Source organism: Mytilus edulis, chromosome 9 (assembly GCF_963676685.1).
Source record: "Mytilus edulis chromosome 9, xbMytEdul2.2, whole genome shotgun sequence".
Classification (NCBI taxonomy): domain Eukaryota; kingdom Metazoa; phylum Mollusca; class Bivalvia; order Mytilida; family Mytilidae; genus Mytilus; species Mytilus edulis.
This window is the reverse complement of record NC_092352.1, coordinates 46,254,914-46,275,289: the sequence shown is the minus strand read 5'-3', so window position 1 is coordinate 46,275,289 and position 20,376 is coordinate 46,254,914. Positions and strand designations below refer to the sequence as shown.

General features: G+C 31.9%; 1 protein-coding gene across 1 annotated transcript; it reads left to right on the top strand.

Annotated features, from left to right (window-relative positions):
- The first annotated feature begins 1,593 nt into the window (after window positions 1-1,593).
- Window positions 1,594-20,077, top strand: LOC139489994 (uncharacterized). The gene is made up of 8 exons (XM_071276848.1): window positions 1,594-1,717; window positions 3,889-3,948; window positions 5,768-5,962; window positions 7,796-7,966; window positions 8,307-8,462; window positions 8,625-8,661; window positions 17,381-17,491; window positions 18,504-20,077. Exons 1-8 carry the CDS (start codon window positions 1,636-1,638, stop codon window positions 20,011-20,013), a joined length of 2,322 nt encoding a protein of 773 aa, XP_071132949.1. The 5' UTR covers window positions 1,594-1,635; the 3' UTR covers window positions 20,014-20,077.
- The last annotated feature ends 299 nt before the right edge of the window (window positions 20,078-20,376 follow it).

Genomic DNA, 20,376 nt, shown 5'->3' with positions numbered 1-20,376 from the left:
ATAGATAGATAGATAGATAGATAGATAGATAGATAGATAGATAGATAGATAGATAGATAGATAGATAGATAGATAGATAGATAGATAGATAGATAGATAGATAGATAGATAGATAGATAGATAGATAGATAGATAGATAGATAGATAGATAGATAGATAGATAGATAGATAGATAGATAGATAGATAGATAGATAGATAGATAGATAGATAGATAGATAGATAGATAGATAGATAGATAGATAGATAGATATGAAGATGAAAGCATAAACTGAACGAACAGACAACTTGTAGTGTCAGCAAGGTAAGGGAGGATTTACTGATGTGGCTAAGTGTAATTCAGATGATACAATTTGTGCTATATCAAATTCTTAAAACTAGTAACCGAACTTCAATTAATTGGGAGTACTGCAACTCTATCAGGCAAAGTTGATCTTTTTAAATTTTGTCTGGTTTATGTCTTTTTAAATTTTGCCTGGTTTTTGTCTTTTAATTTTAATGCTCTCAAACATTAGGATTTTTTTCATTTCAAGTACACTTTGTATAGGCATCTTAATTCAGAAACACGTGTTGTGTAAAATCTATAATTAACCAAGTTCTATTATACATTTATTCTTACCTTAAAAATTCATGAAGTATATCTAATGTTACAGTTCCCTCCCTCCTGTACTTGTAATTTGGCGGCTGAAATTTTTCGTGTGTTTTTATATGTTTCATATTTTTTTTCTTAGAATGAGATAAGCAAATTTATTTTTTTATTATTTTTAATAGTTTTACTTAACATTTATATTTTCTGCGTGGGTTTCTTTAAACACGCTGATCATGTATTCAAGATTAATATCTGTATTACAAAGATTAATCGTTTCTAACTTTATTTCATCTTACATAGACAATTAATAGCGTAATTGTACTTAATAACCACAAAATTGTTGTATCTTTCGTTTGACTGTTTTTTTTAATATAGTTGTACACAACTATACAACATTAAGGAATAAACTGGTGATTTTATAAACTAAACAGATTATAGCCTGTCAGTATATTTAACACTGGTATATATATATAAAGGCATAAGGGTTTAAAAAATGTACAGCACTATTATACACAGGAACTTATCTCGTTTTTTTGTGTTATTTACAGTTTTCATATTAGCGATTCATATATATATTACCCAGACACCCCCCCCCCCACCGTCGTAACACGTTTAAAAATAAAATGTTATGCTGATATTTCTTTTTCTGGAGAAGCAATTATCATAATCATCATTTGTTCAAGTGGTTAAGACCATTATAAATGGCGGATGATCCCTTCCTCGCATATTTGTTGGTTATAAAATGTAAAACTGTCATACGCCTTTTGTCTGAAGAAAGAATATTAATAACATAAACCTACACAACATGCATGTGTAGGTTTAGGTTTTTACTCTTTTATTTTTTTATAAGACGCTTGTCCTTGATCTTGTTCTAAAGTAAATGATGACAAACGGTCATGCTTAAATGAAATGTTGCTTAACAGGAAAAAACATGACACATTGCGTGTATTTCTACAAATTTGAAATACTTGGAATAAAACTTAGTCATACGTATTATTATATAACTTACAGTTTTAAATTTCCGTATTCAAAAGGAAGGTTTAGTATCATGGAGAATAACATAAAGAAATCTGTAACATTGGCGTATTGGCTTGTGTTGATAGTTTTGCTACTATTTGAACATCCTGCCGGTAAGTTTTAAAACATTGAAATTAGTTACTATTTTAAACATAACAGGTAACATAAAATCTGAATAACGCTTTGAAAATGTCGGAAGTTTCGCGCGCTTTTCTTGATTTACCATTACCAGGAACTTCAAACTTTGAAAAGCGTGTATGTGTAAATACAAAAATATGTCCAAGAGCTCTATGACTAAAAAGAGACATAAAGATGTCAAGTCGGAGATCAACTTTGCCTGAGAAATTTAGAACCTTGTTTTATCTGGAACAAACATATTCATAGCTAGCACATCCAAATGAGTAAACAGAATATCAGAGACAAAATACAGAGAGATTCGAATGAACTACAAACGGAATAATGCAGAAAGTTGAGATTTGTGATTTCTAATGCAAATCATATTAAAATTATTATTCTTATATTGATTCATTTCGTGTCGTATTTTGTCAATGTTTAATTAACATGTCATCAGTTTCAGTTATTGTCGATATTTTGGTCTTGTCTTTATATTTTTTCTGTTTTAAGTTATATCATCTATATTATCAAATACCAAGATACATAACAAAGTCAGCGAACTAAAATCAAAGATAAACAATTTGTACTGTTTTAAAAGAGAATAAACTTTTGTTCTTGCTCAAAAAACATTAAACTATTACTTTACATATAACTATTTGGGTCGGCATTCTCCAAATGTATGTTTTATACATACAATAAAAAGGATAAATATACCAGCACCTAAATGTATGAATAAAGCTGTTTATATTTTCCTCGATAAAATATAAAGCATATGTGTTCCTGTATGGCTATTATAGAATGTCAGTACGACTATAAATCATTCTGGTAAGCTATAGGGGTGATTTCAAAATAATGTTTACGTTAGTTAATTTTACCGTGTTCAATCTTTGTGTAGTGATAAGACATTATTAGTTATCTTGATGTAATCAGGGGTGTACAAAATTTTACACCGTTGTTGAAAATTCATACACCCCTTATTACACCAAGATAACGAATTTATTTCTTATGCACAATTCCTTTAGTAATTTTTAAACTAGGATGAAAAATTGAAAAATGCTAATGAAAAATGTCCAGTGCAAGTTCTTTTTTAAAGCCGATGTTGCTGCGTATTGTCAAAAACTTTTTTTCTTTTTTCTTTTTTTTCAAATTCAGAAAAAAAAATGTTATTTTTAATTATCGACGAAAAATTCTATTATTTACAATTTTTTTCTTTAAAGTCATTCATTTATTATTTTTTTCATGATTCGTTTTCTTTCTTTATTTTGGCAATTTTTTTAAATTTTTTAAATTTTTTAGCTAAATTTTATTTATCCCGGGGTAAACAAGGGCGTGGTGTTATTTACACCGGAACCATTAACCACTCAGATTGCTGTATTTTTGCTGCATAAGAAATAAAGTCATTTATCAAACTAATTTACATTTTAAGGAAGGGTATAAAGTGCACTTTTGCATATATCGTGGCTAGCAGATATGTTGATTAAAAAAAACAAAACAAAAAAAAAACAGATTTGTATTGCTCAAGTTATAGCATATTTCAAGTTCCAAAACGGTCCTTTCATAATTGACGAATTATGTAAAATGGAATTAGATAATACTTTTGTTCAGTTTATTTATTTTTTTGTTTGATGGCTAGTTTGTATAATGATATGTAAATTTAAATATTTTCGTTTGTGAAGATTTAATTTGACTTTTAGGCTTCCATTTCTTCGATGTAAAGAATTTATTGGCGTAACGGGGAGAAAATTGACTGATCGAGATTTATGTATGATTGTTTTACGGATGGAAGGATAATTTTACTCAACTCCAAGGCTTTTTATAAAGTTTAATCACAAAAATACAGAACTTATAATGAAACTTGTTTAAGTCTTCCTCGACACAATAAGTTTGCGGTTATCATTGTTTTGTCAATCAACGAAATCAACTTTAATTGTTAGTTTGCCCAAATCTTACATTGATTTCATTTCAACAGTTTTCAAACCCAAAGCTAAACTGTGACTGTGAAGTAAAGTGAGTGAGCTGGATTCAATCAGAAAGATGTGCGATTTGTAAAAATAACCGTCCTGTATAGGAATATGAGCAGTAACATGTCGTAGAGGTAGAAGCTGAAAATATGTATCAAACGCCAGATATACATACAAATACACTTACTTATTTAAAAATATTTTTTCAGCTGTGGCAATAACAGTCGGTAGTGTTTCATATGAAAATCATGTCCAAGACGACCAAATTGGTAAGATATACATACACCTGCGAAAAAAAACTTCATAAAAATCGTGTTTTCATGATCCTAGCTAAAAAATGTAATTATAAGTATTGAATGCTTCTTTTTGTAACTTCATAGGGTTGTAAAAGCGTTGACCGTGTGCATATTTTTAGAATGAAGCGCATCCGCGCTTCATACAAAATGTACTTCGTTGTAGTAAATTATTGTTTTTCAAAATTTCTTTTTTTTCATAATTAATACATATTATCTTCTTATTCAATATACGTGTAAGTATATCATATATATGTACCACTCTTTATAAACGCCCATTTGTGTTCATTTCATTAAAACGACCAAATGTGTCTAGTAATGTTTCCTTTTTAAAAGCACAGAAACCACTTCTGCATGAAGCCGGTCGTGTAATATCCTAATACATTATAAAGACATTTAGGCATCACATAAGTATATTATAACAATAAAATTCACATGGTAAACGATGATTTAAACTGTCCAAACAATAAATTGCAATGTTTTAATTGTGTTTTTCTAACTTCGCATGACATATCTGCCACTTTATATTAAGCAATCAACAGTCAATAGTTAAGTATGTGTTACAAATTTAGTTTGCAAGCATGCTTAGTCAGTATAAATAACAGGAGTTGATCAAATTAATGATAAAAATTGACCAGTGAAGTACTGTAAAAATTATAAAATAAAATGAATTAAAATTTAAAATTGTGCAGTATCTCTATCTAAACTTAAAAACAACGATAATTGTATTGATGAAAAAAATTGTTAAACTGTTACAAGCAAAAATAACTTTATTCAAATTTGTTTTTATCCTGGTGTATTTTTGAAAGCAGAATTCACTATGCACAGTGTAGCACGTCATTTGTCTATACGGATAACCAAATTTTTCCTACAGATTTCCTTGGGTAGCTGCTTCGATTTTTTTAATATCCAACCGAACCCGAAGTCAAGGAGTAATAAACTACCAAGAATTTACTCACGTTTTTTTGGTACATTTCTACCCTCGTATATATCAGTACTGTTCGGCAAGACAGAAAACTTGTAATGTTATACTTTTTGTTTATTCAGTACTGTTTTTGATAAAATTAAAAAAATCGGTAAACTAACAGAAAAAATCAGTACTGAAACACTACTGACGAAATCAGCACTGAAACAGTACTGAAGAAATCAGCACTGAAACAGTACTGTCAAAATCAGTACTGAAACAGTGCTGTAAAAATCAGTACTGAAACAGTACTGACGAAAACAGTACTGTTAAAATCAGTACTGAAACAGTACTGTCAAAATCAGTACTGAAACAGTATTGTCAAAATCAGTACTGAAACAGTACTGTCAAAATCAGTACTGAAACAGTACTGTCAAAAACAGTACTGAATAAACAGAAAGTATAACAAATACAAGTTTTCTGTCTTGTCGAACAGTACTGATATATACGAGGGTAGAAATGTACCAAAAAACGTGAGTTAATTCTTGGTAGTGTACGTAATATTAGCGCGCAGAGAGGCTTGGTACGCTTTTTTTTTTTATCTAGACACATATACACGTTTTGAGAACAATAATCGGATACGTTTAGGGTGTGTGAAATCGGACACATATTGGCGATTAAACATTTAAAGGACACGTTTATGCGCAGTAAAAACCTTGGGGGTGGGGGGTTCGAATCCTGGGGAGGGAAGAACAAAACAATATTTACGCAAATTTGTAGATGTAACATTTTTGTGCTAAAATTAAGTTTTTTTCCAGTTATAATAAACACAATCTAATTGCCTATTTGATTTCATATTGAACGAAATCAAAACATTTATTATTTTAAAAGATTTTCCAGAAACCTGCAGTGATTGGGAAGAATTCGATGGAATAGAATGTGTTTGTGCCAGTACCAGTGTCGGATGTAGGGATGATGATGAAATGGTTTGTGATGAACAAGGCATCCAATATCGTTCTACTTGCTTTTTTGCCCTACAGATGTGCCAACAAAACATAAGTATTGATGACAAAATTGTTTCATGTGGTACGGAATGGCAATTTTTAGCATGACTTTCGTGTAAAAAACATCATCAACACCGTTATTGTTCATTTTATTGTAGAATTATCATAAAAGAAGTATCATTATCATTAGGTTTATCAACACAGTAATAGTCGAAGCACAAATAGTAATAATTATTGAGCAACATGTTTTCTTTTATCAGTTAATAATGTACTTACCAAAGGTACTAGTAGTTGTTGTTAAAGTAAATATTTAATCATGTAAAATAATTGAAATAATTTTAAGGTAAAATTGTTATACAATATACAGATAATGATTTTCATGCCTTGGTTGCAATAGTAGAGGGAATTATGTTTTCAGGTTTTTGCGTCTGGTCGTTTTCCACAAGATTTTGGTAAAAAGTAGTTTTCCTCGAATCGGTCTAATTAATTCGTTGGTACCAATTTTCAATGATTCAGGAAACATTGTATTTTCTTGGATAATTGATTTCGTGATTTTTCCAAAGTCTGTATTAAAGCCTTTAGAAAATTTGTATTCGTTGACCATTTCTATTAGTGGTTGACCAATACACACGAAATCAACGAAAATTGGTATCCAACGAGTTATAATGAGTCTGTCTATAACTATTTACACCACTGGGTCGATGCCACTGCTGGTGGACGTTTCGTCCCCGAGGGTATCACCAGCCCAGTAGTCAGCACTTCGGTGTTGACATGAATATCAATTATATGGTCATTTTTATAAATTTTCTGTTTACAAAACTTTTGAATTATTCGAAAAACTAAGGATTTTCTTACCCCAGGAGTAGATTACCTTAGCCGTATTTGACACAACTTTTGGGAATTGTGGGTCCTCAATGGTCTTCAACTTTGTATTTGTTTGGCTTTAAACTATTTTGATCTGAGCGTCACTGATGAGTCTTATGTAGACGAAACGCGCGTCTGGTGTATAAAATTATAATCCTGGTACTTTTGATAACCAATTATATATATATTGATGAGATTATTTAAAATCATATGCCAAATTAGAGTTTTGACCCAGAAAAAAGGATTTATTAAAATATATTCTGATCCCAAATCTAATGGGAAAAACATATTCTGGTCAAGCAGATGACAAAATATTCTGAATCTAGACTTTCCCGAACCTTATAGCGTTACATAATGAAAAACAATTATTTGATTAATAGTGTTGAAAAACTAAATCAAATTTCTGACTCAGATATAAAACCATAATCCTCCTTGAAGTTAAATGGTTGTGCCCTAAGATGTACGGTTTTCTCTGCTTTCAAAATCTTTCTGTTTGAATTCGTCGACTGGAACTTATTAATTATTTGTAATTTCAATTATTTGGAAAACAAAAGGGCCTGGAATGGTTCTATTGCTGAATTAACACCATTGTTCTATATTAGTCATATATAAAGTTGAATTCTTTTATTCATCGTTTTTACGTCATGCCGGCTAACAAATCGGAAATTGTTCCTACGCCTTATTATATTTTAAGTTTGGATTTTTAGTATTCTTAATTTTATCTTACAGGGTCGGGCTGATTAAACACAACAATAGGAAACAATGTGACAATGATTGAATATAGTACGTCAACTGAGCATGAGAAAAGCGTATAAGACACGGATCGATAACGGTCTCAGAATTTGGATAGTTTCTCAAAATTTGACGTTTTCTGTGGAAAAAAGATTGTTTCAAAGTCATATTTAGGAAGTACAAAACACTTCATTTATACGTAATATCACAAATATTCCCGAATTTGTATGGTTTCAGAGGAGTTGCGGCTCAACGAAATCGGCCTCTTCTTTTATTAGTATAGATACTTCTATTATAACTTTTTTGTATATGACAACAGGTGCATGCAACACACTAAGGCTTACCGGTGGAAAAAAATATCCTAAAGGGATCACTCTTGCAAAGTTTCTGAGACAAGGACCAGATGCAGGTTTATCAACAAGATATAAATCTATAAACGACAATGAAACAGAGATTTTCTTTGTGCCAGCACTGAATGCATGGGCAATAGGTAATGTAGTTTTGAATAACTCTTAATAATGATACAATATAAAAAAATAAAAAAAAGTGACTATTCGTCTATCACATTTTTAAAATGATATAGCTATAATACGTTCATTTCATTTTATTAATTAAGAAATTAATTCAATTCATATTTGCAAACTTTTTTCAGGTTCCTTTTTTTTGAATAAATTTTAACTGTGTTTATCAGCTTTTTCTCGGTTGCACTACTACAATAATTTTAGATGGAGTCGATAGACGTTATTTCAAGACGCCTTTTAATTAATTTTAGAAGGAAACGGTATTTGTAAATTTTAGAAATTATTTCTAAAACTATATTGCTTTAATAGGAAAATCAAGTACCAACGGTATTTTTATATCTATGGTACAACCAACCAATGCCTCATTCCCTGGAGATGGAATTCCAGGAATGTTGATACCAAACAAAAATGGAACGGATATAACATGGGAATTTGACGAATCTTTTCACTTAGAATGTGTAGAAGGTAAGTTGCATTAAGATTTACGGTTAATGTTGCAAATCTCGAACAAAGGATTAGTTTTTTTTTTATAGTTTGTTTTCAAATTTGAGATGCGTAGAATAATCTGTGACAATGTTTTCCCGCCAAACAAAGAATATATATTTTTTCTAATTCTTTCATTTTTAGATCAGGTTCCAGGTGTAAGAGTAAAGAGATTCATCTTGTAAGTATTAAATATTCCCCAATTATTGTAATATGTATCACTATAGACAAGTCAAATCTGACATATCGTAAATATAATGTTGTTTCAAATATCACTGGAACCTTTATTAACGACTAAATCTAAACCCACTGATTACATCTTTGACATCAGAAAAGATACCAACAGTGAAATTCAAGCTGATGGAACTATTAATACGGAAAAATGAATACATTAGAAGTGTATTTCAAGCATAGGCCAGCTGAAGGACGCCTCCGGGTGCGGGAATTTGTCGCTACATTGAAGACCTGTTGGTGACCCTCTGCTGTTGTTTTTTATTTGGTCGGGTTGTTGTCTCTTTTACACATTCCCCATTTCCATTCTCAATTTTATATTTATTTTATTTGCCCCGTTTTGTTAACACTATTCCTTTTACAGGTAAAACTCCGGAAAAGTTACTCTAAATTGTAGCCGATGCTAATGGTCCCTTCAGACAGAGAACTCATCGGGAAATAAAAGTGTTCCTTTATGTTACGGTTACAATCTTGCCCTAACATATTTCTAAATAGTTATCGTTACTGTTTCGACTACCGAAGATGTGACACAAACATGTATACCTTTTTCAAGAAACATGTAACCGTCTTATTTATTGGTCTTTCTTTGGATGATTTGTATATTTTACACGGTAGGTGACCAAAACTTCCGTCTGCAGCAAACGATTGACAGAACGTTAACTGCGAGTTTGCGACCCATAACGGAACCATAGGGAAAGTATTCTCGGGATACAGACATTGTCATTGCATTCACAATCGAGTTGTGATATCGAACAAAGACATAATATATTATGTTAAGTGCGAATCCAAGATATTTGAAAGATGCTGTAGTTCCCGATGTTAAATTTATACTGACGAGCGGAGCGATGCAAAACAAATTTGGACGATTATGCGATAAACATTTGTATAGATATTGTGGAAAACATGAGATTTCAAAATTATTTAGCGATCGAAAGGGGGGAGTATTCCCTCTACCCCTGTAACCTCGAATGCACGTTTAGGTATAAATGGACTAAAACCTCGCTCCATACATTAGTATAGGTTAAGACGAAAAAGTACTATTTGATAGATATATCATTGATATGAATTTCTGCCCACATCAAATTATCTTCTATTAAGTTATAGAAAAGTTTGGTTTTCTTAAATAGTCGAGTACATCTTTTACATTCGGTGTGTTGGAATCTACTTTAAACGTTAAAACTTATAAAAACAATAAAAGGCAACCTTCTCGCTTCGGAATTTATTATTTTAATATTTGCATGCTAAATGTTGTCTTGATAGTTCTTTAAATTCATAATTTGAGAAGAACAAAAATATGGGTCAAGTGAAATGACAAGAAATGATGGGTGTGTTTGATTACAAGTTAATAACTTACTTATTCCATTATAATATTTGTGTCAATAAAATCATTCAAAGTTTAATGACAAAATATTTAAAGATTAGAAAAATTAGTTGGGGATGATTTTTACTTAGGGTATATTCTAGTAAACAATCTGTGTTCAAAGAGCAAAACATGCATGCAGCGTATGCTCCCCTCCGTCATGCTTCAATGCAATAGGACGAAATACGTTGAGTTAGGTCGGTTATGTCGAGTAAAGTCATTTTATTGGAAATCTCTATTGACACCTTACATAAGATAAATCTCCACGTATGCAGTGAAAGTGCAGAAACTTAAATAGACATATTACGAGCTAAGAGGAGAGATTGGGCAAGCCATCGGAGAATTAAAAAAGACACAAAGTTGTGGAGACCTTTTTGGCGATTCACATCTGTTTTTGACCGTAAGCACTTCATTTATGTGCCATCGAAAAGACTTATCCACATGATGAAAATATATAATTTCATTTTACTATGTAATCTCAATTGTTTTCCTTTTTTTTTTTTTTAGAGGAACCATTCTTTTTTATCTACCGTAATCGCAAATCTAAGTGTAATCCTAGGTAACGACCTAGTTTCCGCAAATGTCTTCTAGTCGCATCTGGTATAGTTAATTATTAACGATGAAAAGAGGGCCAATTGGGATAAATCTTCCGTCATATTTGACAAACACGTTCCAGGTTAAACCAAATGCGAGCGCAATTATAACCTATCACCAATGTCTTCAAATTTATTCTTTATTTTTGTCTTTTAAGCGTTTTGGATTTTTTTGAAAAACTGCTCGGCTGGCGTTAACTATTTAAATACTGGTATGCATGATGATTTTATTCAGATTGCTTGAATCGGTAGCTTCTGTGTTAGAATGATCTCTCATTCAAGGAATTTATGATAGTAATCTTAGTTACATAATATAGCGTTTAGTGGGAGATATTACTAGTTACATAGTGTGCTAGTGACCTAATACGATATTTATGAGGTCTGTAAATTCCATATGTGGTGAAAGCGAAGCTCGAACCCCTATATGGAATAAATAAATAAATAATTTGTTTATTAAAGTGTCACATATTGATTGCAATAAAAATAATTCCATTCTAGAAATGTTTAACTTAACGTCTGTTTCAGTTTTCACAGAGTTTTTGTACATACGAAACGTCCAAAGCTTGTTCCCATTTCGTGTGTTAGATCTGTCATTAAAAGGTTCTGTATACCATTCTGTATTGTCAAGGTCGACAAGTTTATCCCTTATCAATCGCATGGCAAATTTTGTTGATATAGATAAGTCATTAACTGTATCCCTAACATACAACCGATTAATGGTCTTTTCAACTTCGAAAGTCCATCCTATTTTTCGACGTAAAATCCACTTGAAGATTGTATATGATTTTCTCGTTTTATTTTTACGTAAAAGTCTGCACATAAGTCGACAAAAGTGTATGCGTTGTTTAGTCCAACATGATGTCCATCCAATATCACCTCTTGTCGCAATATTTGATGTATGCTTTCCTTTGGGCCCCAAATACCGCTTCCGTACGTCAATATCGGTTCTACTGTAGAGGAGTATAGTTTGGTATATACTTTATGCGTCAAACCTCCCGTCTCTACTACTTTTGCAAATAAAGTTCCTAACGCACGACCAGGAGCCTTCGACAATAATTTTGCGTTTAAAAAAACCAAACACAAATGTTTACCAAACCAAACTACAAGATACTATTGACTGTCACTATAATCGATTAGTTTATCAGAACATTGGAATGTAAATCTGATTTACTGCAGTGTTGTGGTCGAAAATGAACAATCTTAGTCTTATTAATGTTGATACACAATTTCCACTCTGAACACCAATCTGTCACCACATTTAGCATACTTTGCAAACTGTTCTCATCTGGTGCTATCAATGTGATATCGTCTGCGTACAAGAGAATACTCAATTTGAAATCTTCTATACTCACGCCACAGTTAAGAGAGTTTGTGCGTTCAATCAAATCGTTCATGTACACAGAAAAAAAATTGGGTGACAAAAAACATCCCTGTTTCACTCCACCCGCCACTTCGAACCGAGGGATTAGGTTGTCATTAACACGAACAGTACATCTTAAATCGTTATACTTTTATTTTCCTCGTACACTAGCCTCTGTAGCTTGTACAACAATAAATAATTTTCAACGGTGTCGAACGCCTTCCGCATGTCAACTAAACACACATAAGATGATTTCCTTGATATTTTTCAGTCATTTAATACGGAGTGAAGCGAGTATATTTGTTCCTCACTGCTGCGACCACCTCTAAATCCATTTTGCTCATCGCATAAAATATCATTTTGATCAAGCCAAACACTTAAACGTTGATTCAATATGTAGCAATATGTTTTGCACGGAATGGAAATAAGAGTTAATCCATGATGGGTCAAAGGTTGGCGGTCGTCATCTGCTCCTGGTTTAAGTATCGGATTGATAATTCCACTATTCTATTGAGAGGGTATCTTTCCTAGGTTAAAGCATCCGCCTATACTTTTAAAAAGTAAATCAATTGCTGCTTCATTTTTCAGGACCTCAGCAGGAATATCATCTTTTCCTGCTGCTGTATGAAGTTTAGCATGAATAACGGCTTTTACGGCTTCTTTTTTTGAAATTGGTTAGTTTAAACATGTCACATCTATTTCAGTATTACAGATTGTTTTATCCAAATTATCATTTATATTTTTGTTACGTTTGAATAAAGTTTTTAAGTCATTCTTCCATATGTTCAAAACATTGTTGTTGTCATTTGTCACATTTCCGCAATTATCAACCACTGCTAATGGAATCGCTCGTTTCCTATCGTTAGCAATACCGATTTTCCCGATCGACTTCCAAAAATCTTTTTGATTCATGTTACTCAATTTGTCGTCTAGCTTTTGCTTTCGTTTTTGCTTTCGCTTTTGCTTTCGCTTATACTTTCTATTCAGTCTGTCAATTTTTTTCGGTTGTGACAGTTATCTTCCTTTAATGTTCGCTTTTTGCTGCTATGACCAGTAAAACGTAGCCATATTTTTTCCGTTTCACATATGTTTTTCCAAAGGCTCCCCAACTCCTCATTCCAATAGGGCTTATATTTCCTACGTTTGGTGCCTGAATGGCTTTTATGCGTGGAGAGTTTGTTTTTCATTTCAGTTTTTATCAAAGATTCGAATTCATCGTAAGCGTGCTGAATGTCATTTTCTGCTATAATATAATTTTCTATTCGCGCTATAGTTTGCATAACATCCTTTCTTATTTCTGCGGTCGATGGAAAATCATGAGGCATTGATCTAACGTTAAATTTCGGAGACACTTTGGTGGCATTTGACTATATCAAAATTCGATGAAGTTTTAAAGTCACAATACAGCAGAGAAAGATCAGGAATGCTTTCAGGAATGTGAGCGGTGCCATTTATTTTACTTGTCATTGGTAATATTTTAAAGTCACTAATAGAGTCTATTTCCTCGTATGGAACACAAATGTAGTCTACTACTGAGTTTCCTGTTGTAGAAATACATGTTAATTCATTTTCGTTAAAGCGGCCATTTAACATACAGAAATTAATATCACTTAGGAAGTTTGCGAATGAATCTCCGTGCTTATTTTCGCCAAAGTCAATAACGCTACGTGCGTTTACTAAATAAACTCCTTCTATGTAGTCGGAATTTAATCCTATTCGCGCATTCATGTCACTACAAATGAAAACTTTTCCCTTACGTTGATAGCAGTATATTTGCCGTAATAAGTTTTGGAAGAATACCTCGGAATTGACAAGTTTACATGTATCAGCTGGCGGTAAAAAACATATGGCTACACAAAAACAAAATGTCGACACCATTGACGAAAATTCTAACCATAGTATGCCTTCTATCTCATTATCGATAACGTTAACGTTAAATAAATTCAGTAGTTCATTTTTTACTAAAATACCTACTCCCCCAGTTGCTTTTTTTGTGTAAAATTCGTCTATTATTTCCATAAAATCTAAAACCTTCAACACATAAAATATTATCTCCCCGTAAAAAAGTCTCACACAGAGCTAAAATATCACAGTTGCTGTAATCTAGTACCTTCTTTCGAAATGTTGTGTTGTCGTTCGTTTTGATAGTCCAAGACAGTCCTTTATAAGACACTGTGCCTTGTGTAGTGTTAGTGATGTTTCTGTTTTTTTTCACGTTCGTCATATTGTAGGTTTTTGATAACGAATTTATTCTTTATTTCTTCTTGTGTTTTGTTTGTTACGTTTTCTGTCATTGTTTTTTTCTAAATGATCTATTTTTGATTTCATACCATCGAGTTCACCTTTGACCTCTGTGTTTTAACCTCTGTTATTTTGTCTTTAATTTTATTGTCTATCATCATGCACAGTTTTTCTGATAGTTTTTCAGACACCTTTTCTTCAAAATTTGTCTCTAATTCAGATATTCACTGATCTAACCTATAACTCATAGAACTAAATTGTGATGAAAGTTATAAAATCATTGCTTATATTCTACCATCTGGTTGATTTTAATCACATTTTAGTTTTTTATGTCTCTCATTTTCGTACATGTAATTCATCATTTGGTCAGACAACTGACGTTTTCTTTCTGAAATATGTATTCTATTTGTTGCAGGAAAATTAGCAGTACTAACTGATGTATCAGCATTGTTCAACATTGTATTCATGTTGTTGTTTACAAATTGACCGGCCCCGTTTGTAGACATTGGAAAGTTCATAAAAAGGGTCATTCTAAACACGTAAACTAATTTGACTCAAAATACACCAAGTTCGTTATTGCACAGGATATTGGTCCTCAGAAATGTTTATTAATGTTTATTAATGTTCTTCTTACCAATATTCACTTATCAGTTTATGATTTCTAAATATAAGAGACATAACCCCGTTGAATTTGACAATATACACTAAAACTTTTACGAAAGTTTTTATTTTTAAAGTAGTACACTAAATCAAGTACTACCAAGATAGCACTCTCTGGTATACATCTATACTGTACATAACTGAAAACATGAACACTTACAATTTATTACACACAAATATGTTACAACCATACATTATAGATTCTAATTATACATTCTCAGTAATATATATATATTTTTTCTTCTCAGAGAACGTAAGTCTAAGAATCTTTTATAAGTGAGGGTGCTATCTTTAAGTCAAATTCAATATACAGAGAATCACAATTTACCAAGGACGTACGAGCCGCGGTATAATTGTATTAATGTATATACCATGTACGGGAATATGTCAGACCCCTTCTACGATTTCCATATTTGTAAAATTCAAATATGTCTATCTAAAAGTATATGATACTTACAGTTTTCATGTTTAAAAAACAAACACACCTACCGACCAAATCATTTAATATTTATAAACAAAGAAGGCTAATATACAAATAACGGAATAATAAGCTCACATATATATATATTGTTCTTCGTACTATAAATTAAGCAATAGATAATCAAGATAATTAAAATACACACTATAGTTCAGATTTAAATAACAAGATTAATTAAATTTAAGGGAAAAAAACTCACAAAATTTCTATAACATGAATATATAATATAGGCTAACAACTAAATAATGATAATTTTAAAACATTTAATTGAAATGTTTTTATATAAGGTAATCTGACGCAATACCCGCAAGGGTAGTCGCCATTAAACTTTATTTAGTAGTTATTAGTAGTAACAAGTAGAAATCACATATCAAATTACTCCGTCCGAGCTTAAAGTTTTAAAAGATTACTATCAATACAAAAAGAAGATAGTTTTTACCGAAGCTCAATTTAATAGGGAAAGGCAGTTACGAAACTTCAATGGACAACATATGAAAAGAAAATAGGAAGGGAAAGTAAAATCATAAAACTAAAAAAAAATACTGAACTCTGAGGAAAATTCGAAATGGAAAGTCTCGAATCAAATGGCAAAATCATAAGCTTAAACACATCAAACGAATGGATAATAACTGTCATCTTCCTGACTTGGTACAGGAATTTTCCTATGTAGAAAATGGTAAATTAAACCTGGTTTTATAGATAGCTTAACCTCTCACTTGTATGAGAGTCTAAAAGACCCTTTCATATGACCCTTTATTGATATCGTTTTAAAATGAATAACAAAAATCCCGAATTGTATGGTAAATTAAAAACTTAAAATATCGAACGTTAGACTTTATCAGTAAACCGAACAAAACTAAAACAACGTCGTATTCCTGACTTGGTTCATAGAGTACGGATATAACATCGATTATATCTAAGGAATCATAATTTGTATGACAGTCGTATAAAATGTCATTATGTTGACAATGATGTGTCAAACATGTCAAAGGAGAAGACGACATCGATATGCACTTAAGATAGAAAATTCGAGGAAAATATAATAAAAAGAAGGCGTTTATAGTTTACCGATATTCAAATCTCGTGAATTCGTTATCAATATTCAAATAAAAATAACAAAAAAATCTGAGGGAATCGAATGAATTATCTACAGAATGAGACCGGTTGTGTCTCAGGTCAAGTGTCTCCGTCTATGCTTACATCACCCGCAGTACGAATCTACACTCAGTTACTATGTCACAATAGGAAATTTGGCACTGACCATAACAGTTAATATCTAAGACTGTTAAAACATGTTTATTGACAGTTGAAACATATGCTAAAAGTGCCACTTAACCAATTCGTGGTGTTAAACTTGTGTGTTGTCGATTTGAGACGTTATTCTTCTTTACCTTGCTCAAACAGCATTTGTGACACGTAGACATCCGTCTTTATTAGATCTGTATAATTTGATTGAACCAACCCAATCGTATAGATAGATATGTGTAAACAGAACAATTGGCAGTGGGTGTGTTAATGATGAGATATAAAAATTTAACATGAGAAAGTAACATATAAACCTTAAAAACCATTAACTATGGAGACAAAAGTAAAATAACACAAAAATACCTAACTCCGAGAAAAATTGAAACGGAAAGTCCTTAACTTAAGCAAATGGCAAAATTAAAAGCTTAAACACATCAAGCGAATAGATAACAACTTACATATTCCTGACTTGGTACAGACATTAACTTATGTAGACAATGGTGAATTAAACCTGTTTTATAGTTAGCTTAACATCTCACTTGTATGACAATCGCATGAAATTCCATTATAATGACAAGGATGTGTGAACAAACCAAACAGACATAATCGATAAAAAATGTCAAAAAAAAAGAGGTACAGCAGTCAACATTGTGTTATAATATTAATCACTATAAAACGCATTCTATTCTTTTAAATATCAAATAATTTATTATACTTAATTTGTTTTCCTAGCACGCTGATATTTGCTGCAATATTTATTGTAACTACTGCTGTAACAACAACTTTGAAAATAGTACAAGCAACTAGAGGATGTCTGTATTATCCAAGTGTTTGTAAAATGAGGTATGTATTACAAAAAAAAAACCCCAGAATAATTCCCTATTTTATAAGTTAATAATCTATGACGTAAGTAGTGCAGGTGTACAATCGATGTCTCGTTGAGTTCAATCAAGTGATGTATGCATTATTCGAGTGTTTTTTTTCTATGAGGTATGTGGTACCGTCAAAAAAGGATGTTTACAATATTTGAGAGTTTCTCTATGAGGTATGTGGTACCTTCAAACAAAGGATGTTTACAAAACAGCAACACATATATTCAAATATTTTTAGAGCATTTTTTAGAACTATGAGTTTAACCATTCAATATTTTAATTGCGCGTAATCTTTGCTGTGGACAGACACGATACCATTTGAATACCAGGTGTCTAAGTCCACGCTGGTATGAAATCTACAATATTTTTGATTTTTGATTTGATCGTTATCATTTTTATGACTGTTAATGCCAGACTTGCTGACAAAATAATCTTCAATTGATGTAAAAAGTATATTAAACCAATTATCAGTACATTCATAATTCGTTAAAAAAGAACTGCATTTATACACGATGTAGAACAATTCCTTACAATGTTTATGACAAGCATGTGGTTATGTGATTGTGTTTAAGAAAACTGTAGAAACATTTCAGTCTTGCTTCAATCCACAAATTAACGAATTTATGTGTATTCTAAAAAATACAAAACGTTGTACTAGAGCAACATCAGATCCTATATTGTGTTACTCAAATGCATTTTATAATGAAGTATAATGTGTGAATTTTACTCATTGTTGAAGACCGTGCGGTGATCTAAATTTGCTTACATTTGGACTTTTGTAGAAAGTTGTCTAATTCGGCTATTAAACGGAATGTATTTTCAAAAATATATTAAAAAGAAGCCAGGAAGATGTACACTAGACACATAATACTATTGTAACAATTGACTGTTTTCGCTTTTCGAGAGTAACGAATGGTATAAAACGTTGATGAAGAATAAATTGATTGAATGCTGAAGATCGTTTCATTTTTTTTTTATTGTAGAGACGAAATAAAGGACCTTTTACTACCATCCTTAAAAAGAGACAAGGAAAGATTCCTGTCATCATATGGGGAGCCAAAGGAATTCGAAGCAGTCGTAGTAAAAATCCATAACCAAATTCAAACAATTCAAGAAAAGATAATAGAAATACCTGATTTGCACACAACCCTCAATATCAGTTTATCTTCCTTAGTTCAAACTTACAGCTCAATGAGACATGATTATCTTCGCATTACTTATTGGTTATCTGACTATGACGAATGGCTATCTGGTGTATTAGAGGCTGCTATACAGGACACCACCATGCTCCCGCTTAATATATTGATGACACTACCATCACTTGTCGCAGCAAGTGCCAGTTCAATGGCGCTTGCAATGTCTGGTATCGGTGCAGTTGTTTCTTTTGCATTTGGAATTGTAGATATCGTTTCAAGCGTCTTACAGGAGAAAAAAGTAAGAGACCAACTACAGCATAACAAAAACGTCCTAAATAAGGCTAGGGTGAAGCTCGATCGTGCCTTTTCAGTTATGAAAACATTTCAGACTAACTTTTGTAAATTTGTTGTTAAGTATTTTGAGGAAATATCAAAAAAGGGGAGGCAATATGAGTCAACGTTCGATTCACTGTATATTTTTATTTCACGGATTTACGGTCACGTCAATAACAGATGTGACAATCCAGCAATTTTAGCTTATTCTAATCTAACTACCTTGAAAAATCTCCAAAAACTCTACTTACAGCCAATAGTAAAAAAATTATCGAGGAATTTTGATTCTTTAAAAGTTATAATATTAGAAGTAAAAGAGGCGAAAGCGTTTTTAGATGTAATCAACATGAAGGTAAAAGAACAGCGTCGACGTCCAGGGTCCATTTTCCGTTTTATCAAAAACAATAAGCCGAGAAAAACAAAGGAAATGTTTGGAAATCTATTTGAATTTCTTAAGTTTATTTCTAAATCTGTAATACCAACAAACAAATGCTACTGGGGTCAAAACCTCGACCATATCCGCAGCGGTCTCACAACAGGCCGAACTTACACTAATGTCCCAGTATGTAAAAGTAATGAGATAAGTTACATGATTAACGTCATAAATACTGCCGTTCATAATCAAGACACCATTTGTAAAATTCATCGACAAGTTCAAGGAAGCGTTTTCAGAAACAAATTCCAAACAGTAAGATTTATTGCTGATAATGTACTTCCAACGCAACACTGCTACTGGGGATACGACCTTGATGACATTAGAGCAACTCCGAATTCAACTGAAGTCAGTAACGCAAACGTAGATTCGGGTTTGCTTAGCATACTTCATAATCTGGAATCGGTAGGTCAGATCGACCTCGCTCGAAATGTGATGGAAGGAATGTTTTCAATTCATTCTACAAAATGGCAAAATTTTCTTCTTTGTCACGTGTGGAAAAATCAGGCTGCAATGAGTAATTTACATTGCAGCAGTTTCATAGCCTCGCCTGGGTGCATACCCACAGTATCTAGTTTTCATTCATGCTGAAAATGGACAAGATTTTCATATTTGTGTTTCATTGATATAACTTAATTAAATATAAAGAAATATATTAGAAGGTCTTTATTAATATAAAATCATTTGATTGCTGTTAAAAGTATATGCTATTATTAAATATTTGTATATCGTGTTAAATATAAAACGTTAGACTCGGAACCAATTGCCCAATGAGTTTCTCTAAAAGTTTAAATAAATGTAGTGTTTGCAGAAGCTCCCGTCCAAATAGTTTCGTAATAAAGGTTGAACTTCTCATAATTACAATAGAAAACCTATCAAGTTGGAAATCAATTTAAAATTAACATACCTTTGAAACATAAGCGTGATCTTTTGATTTTCTCTGAGTTCAATAAT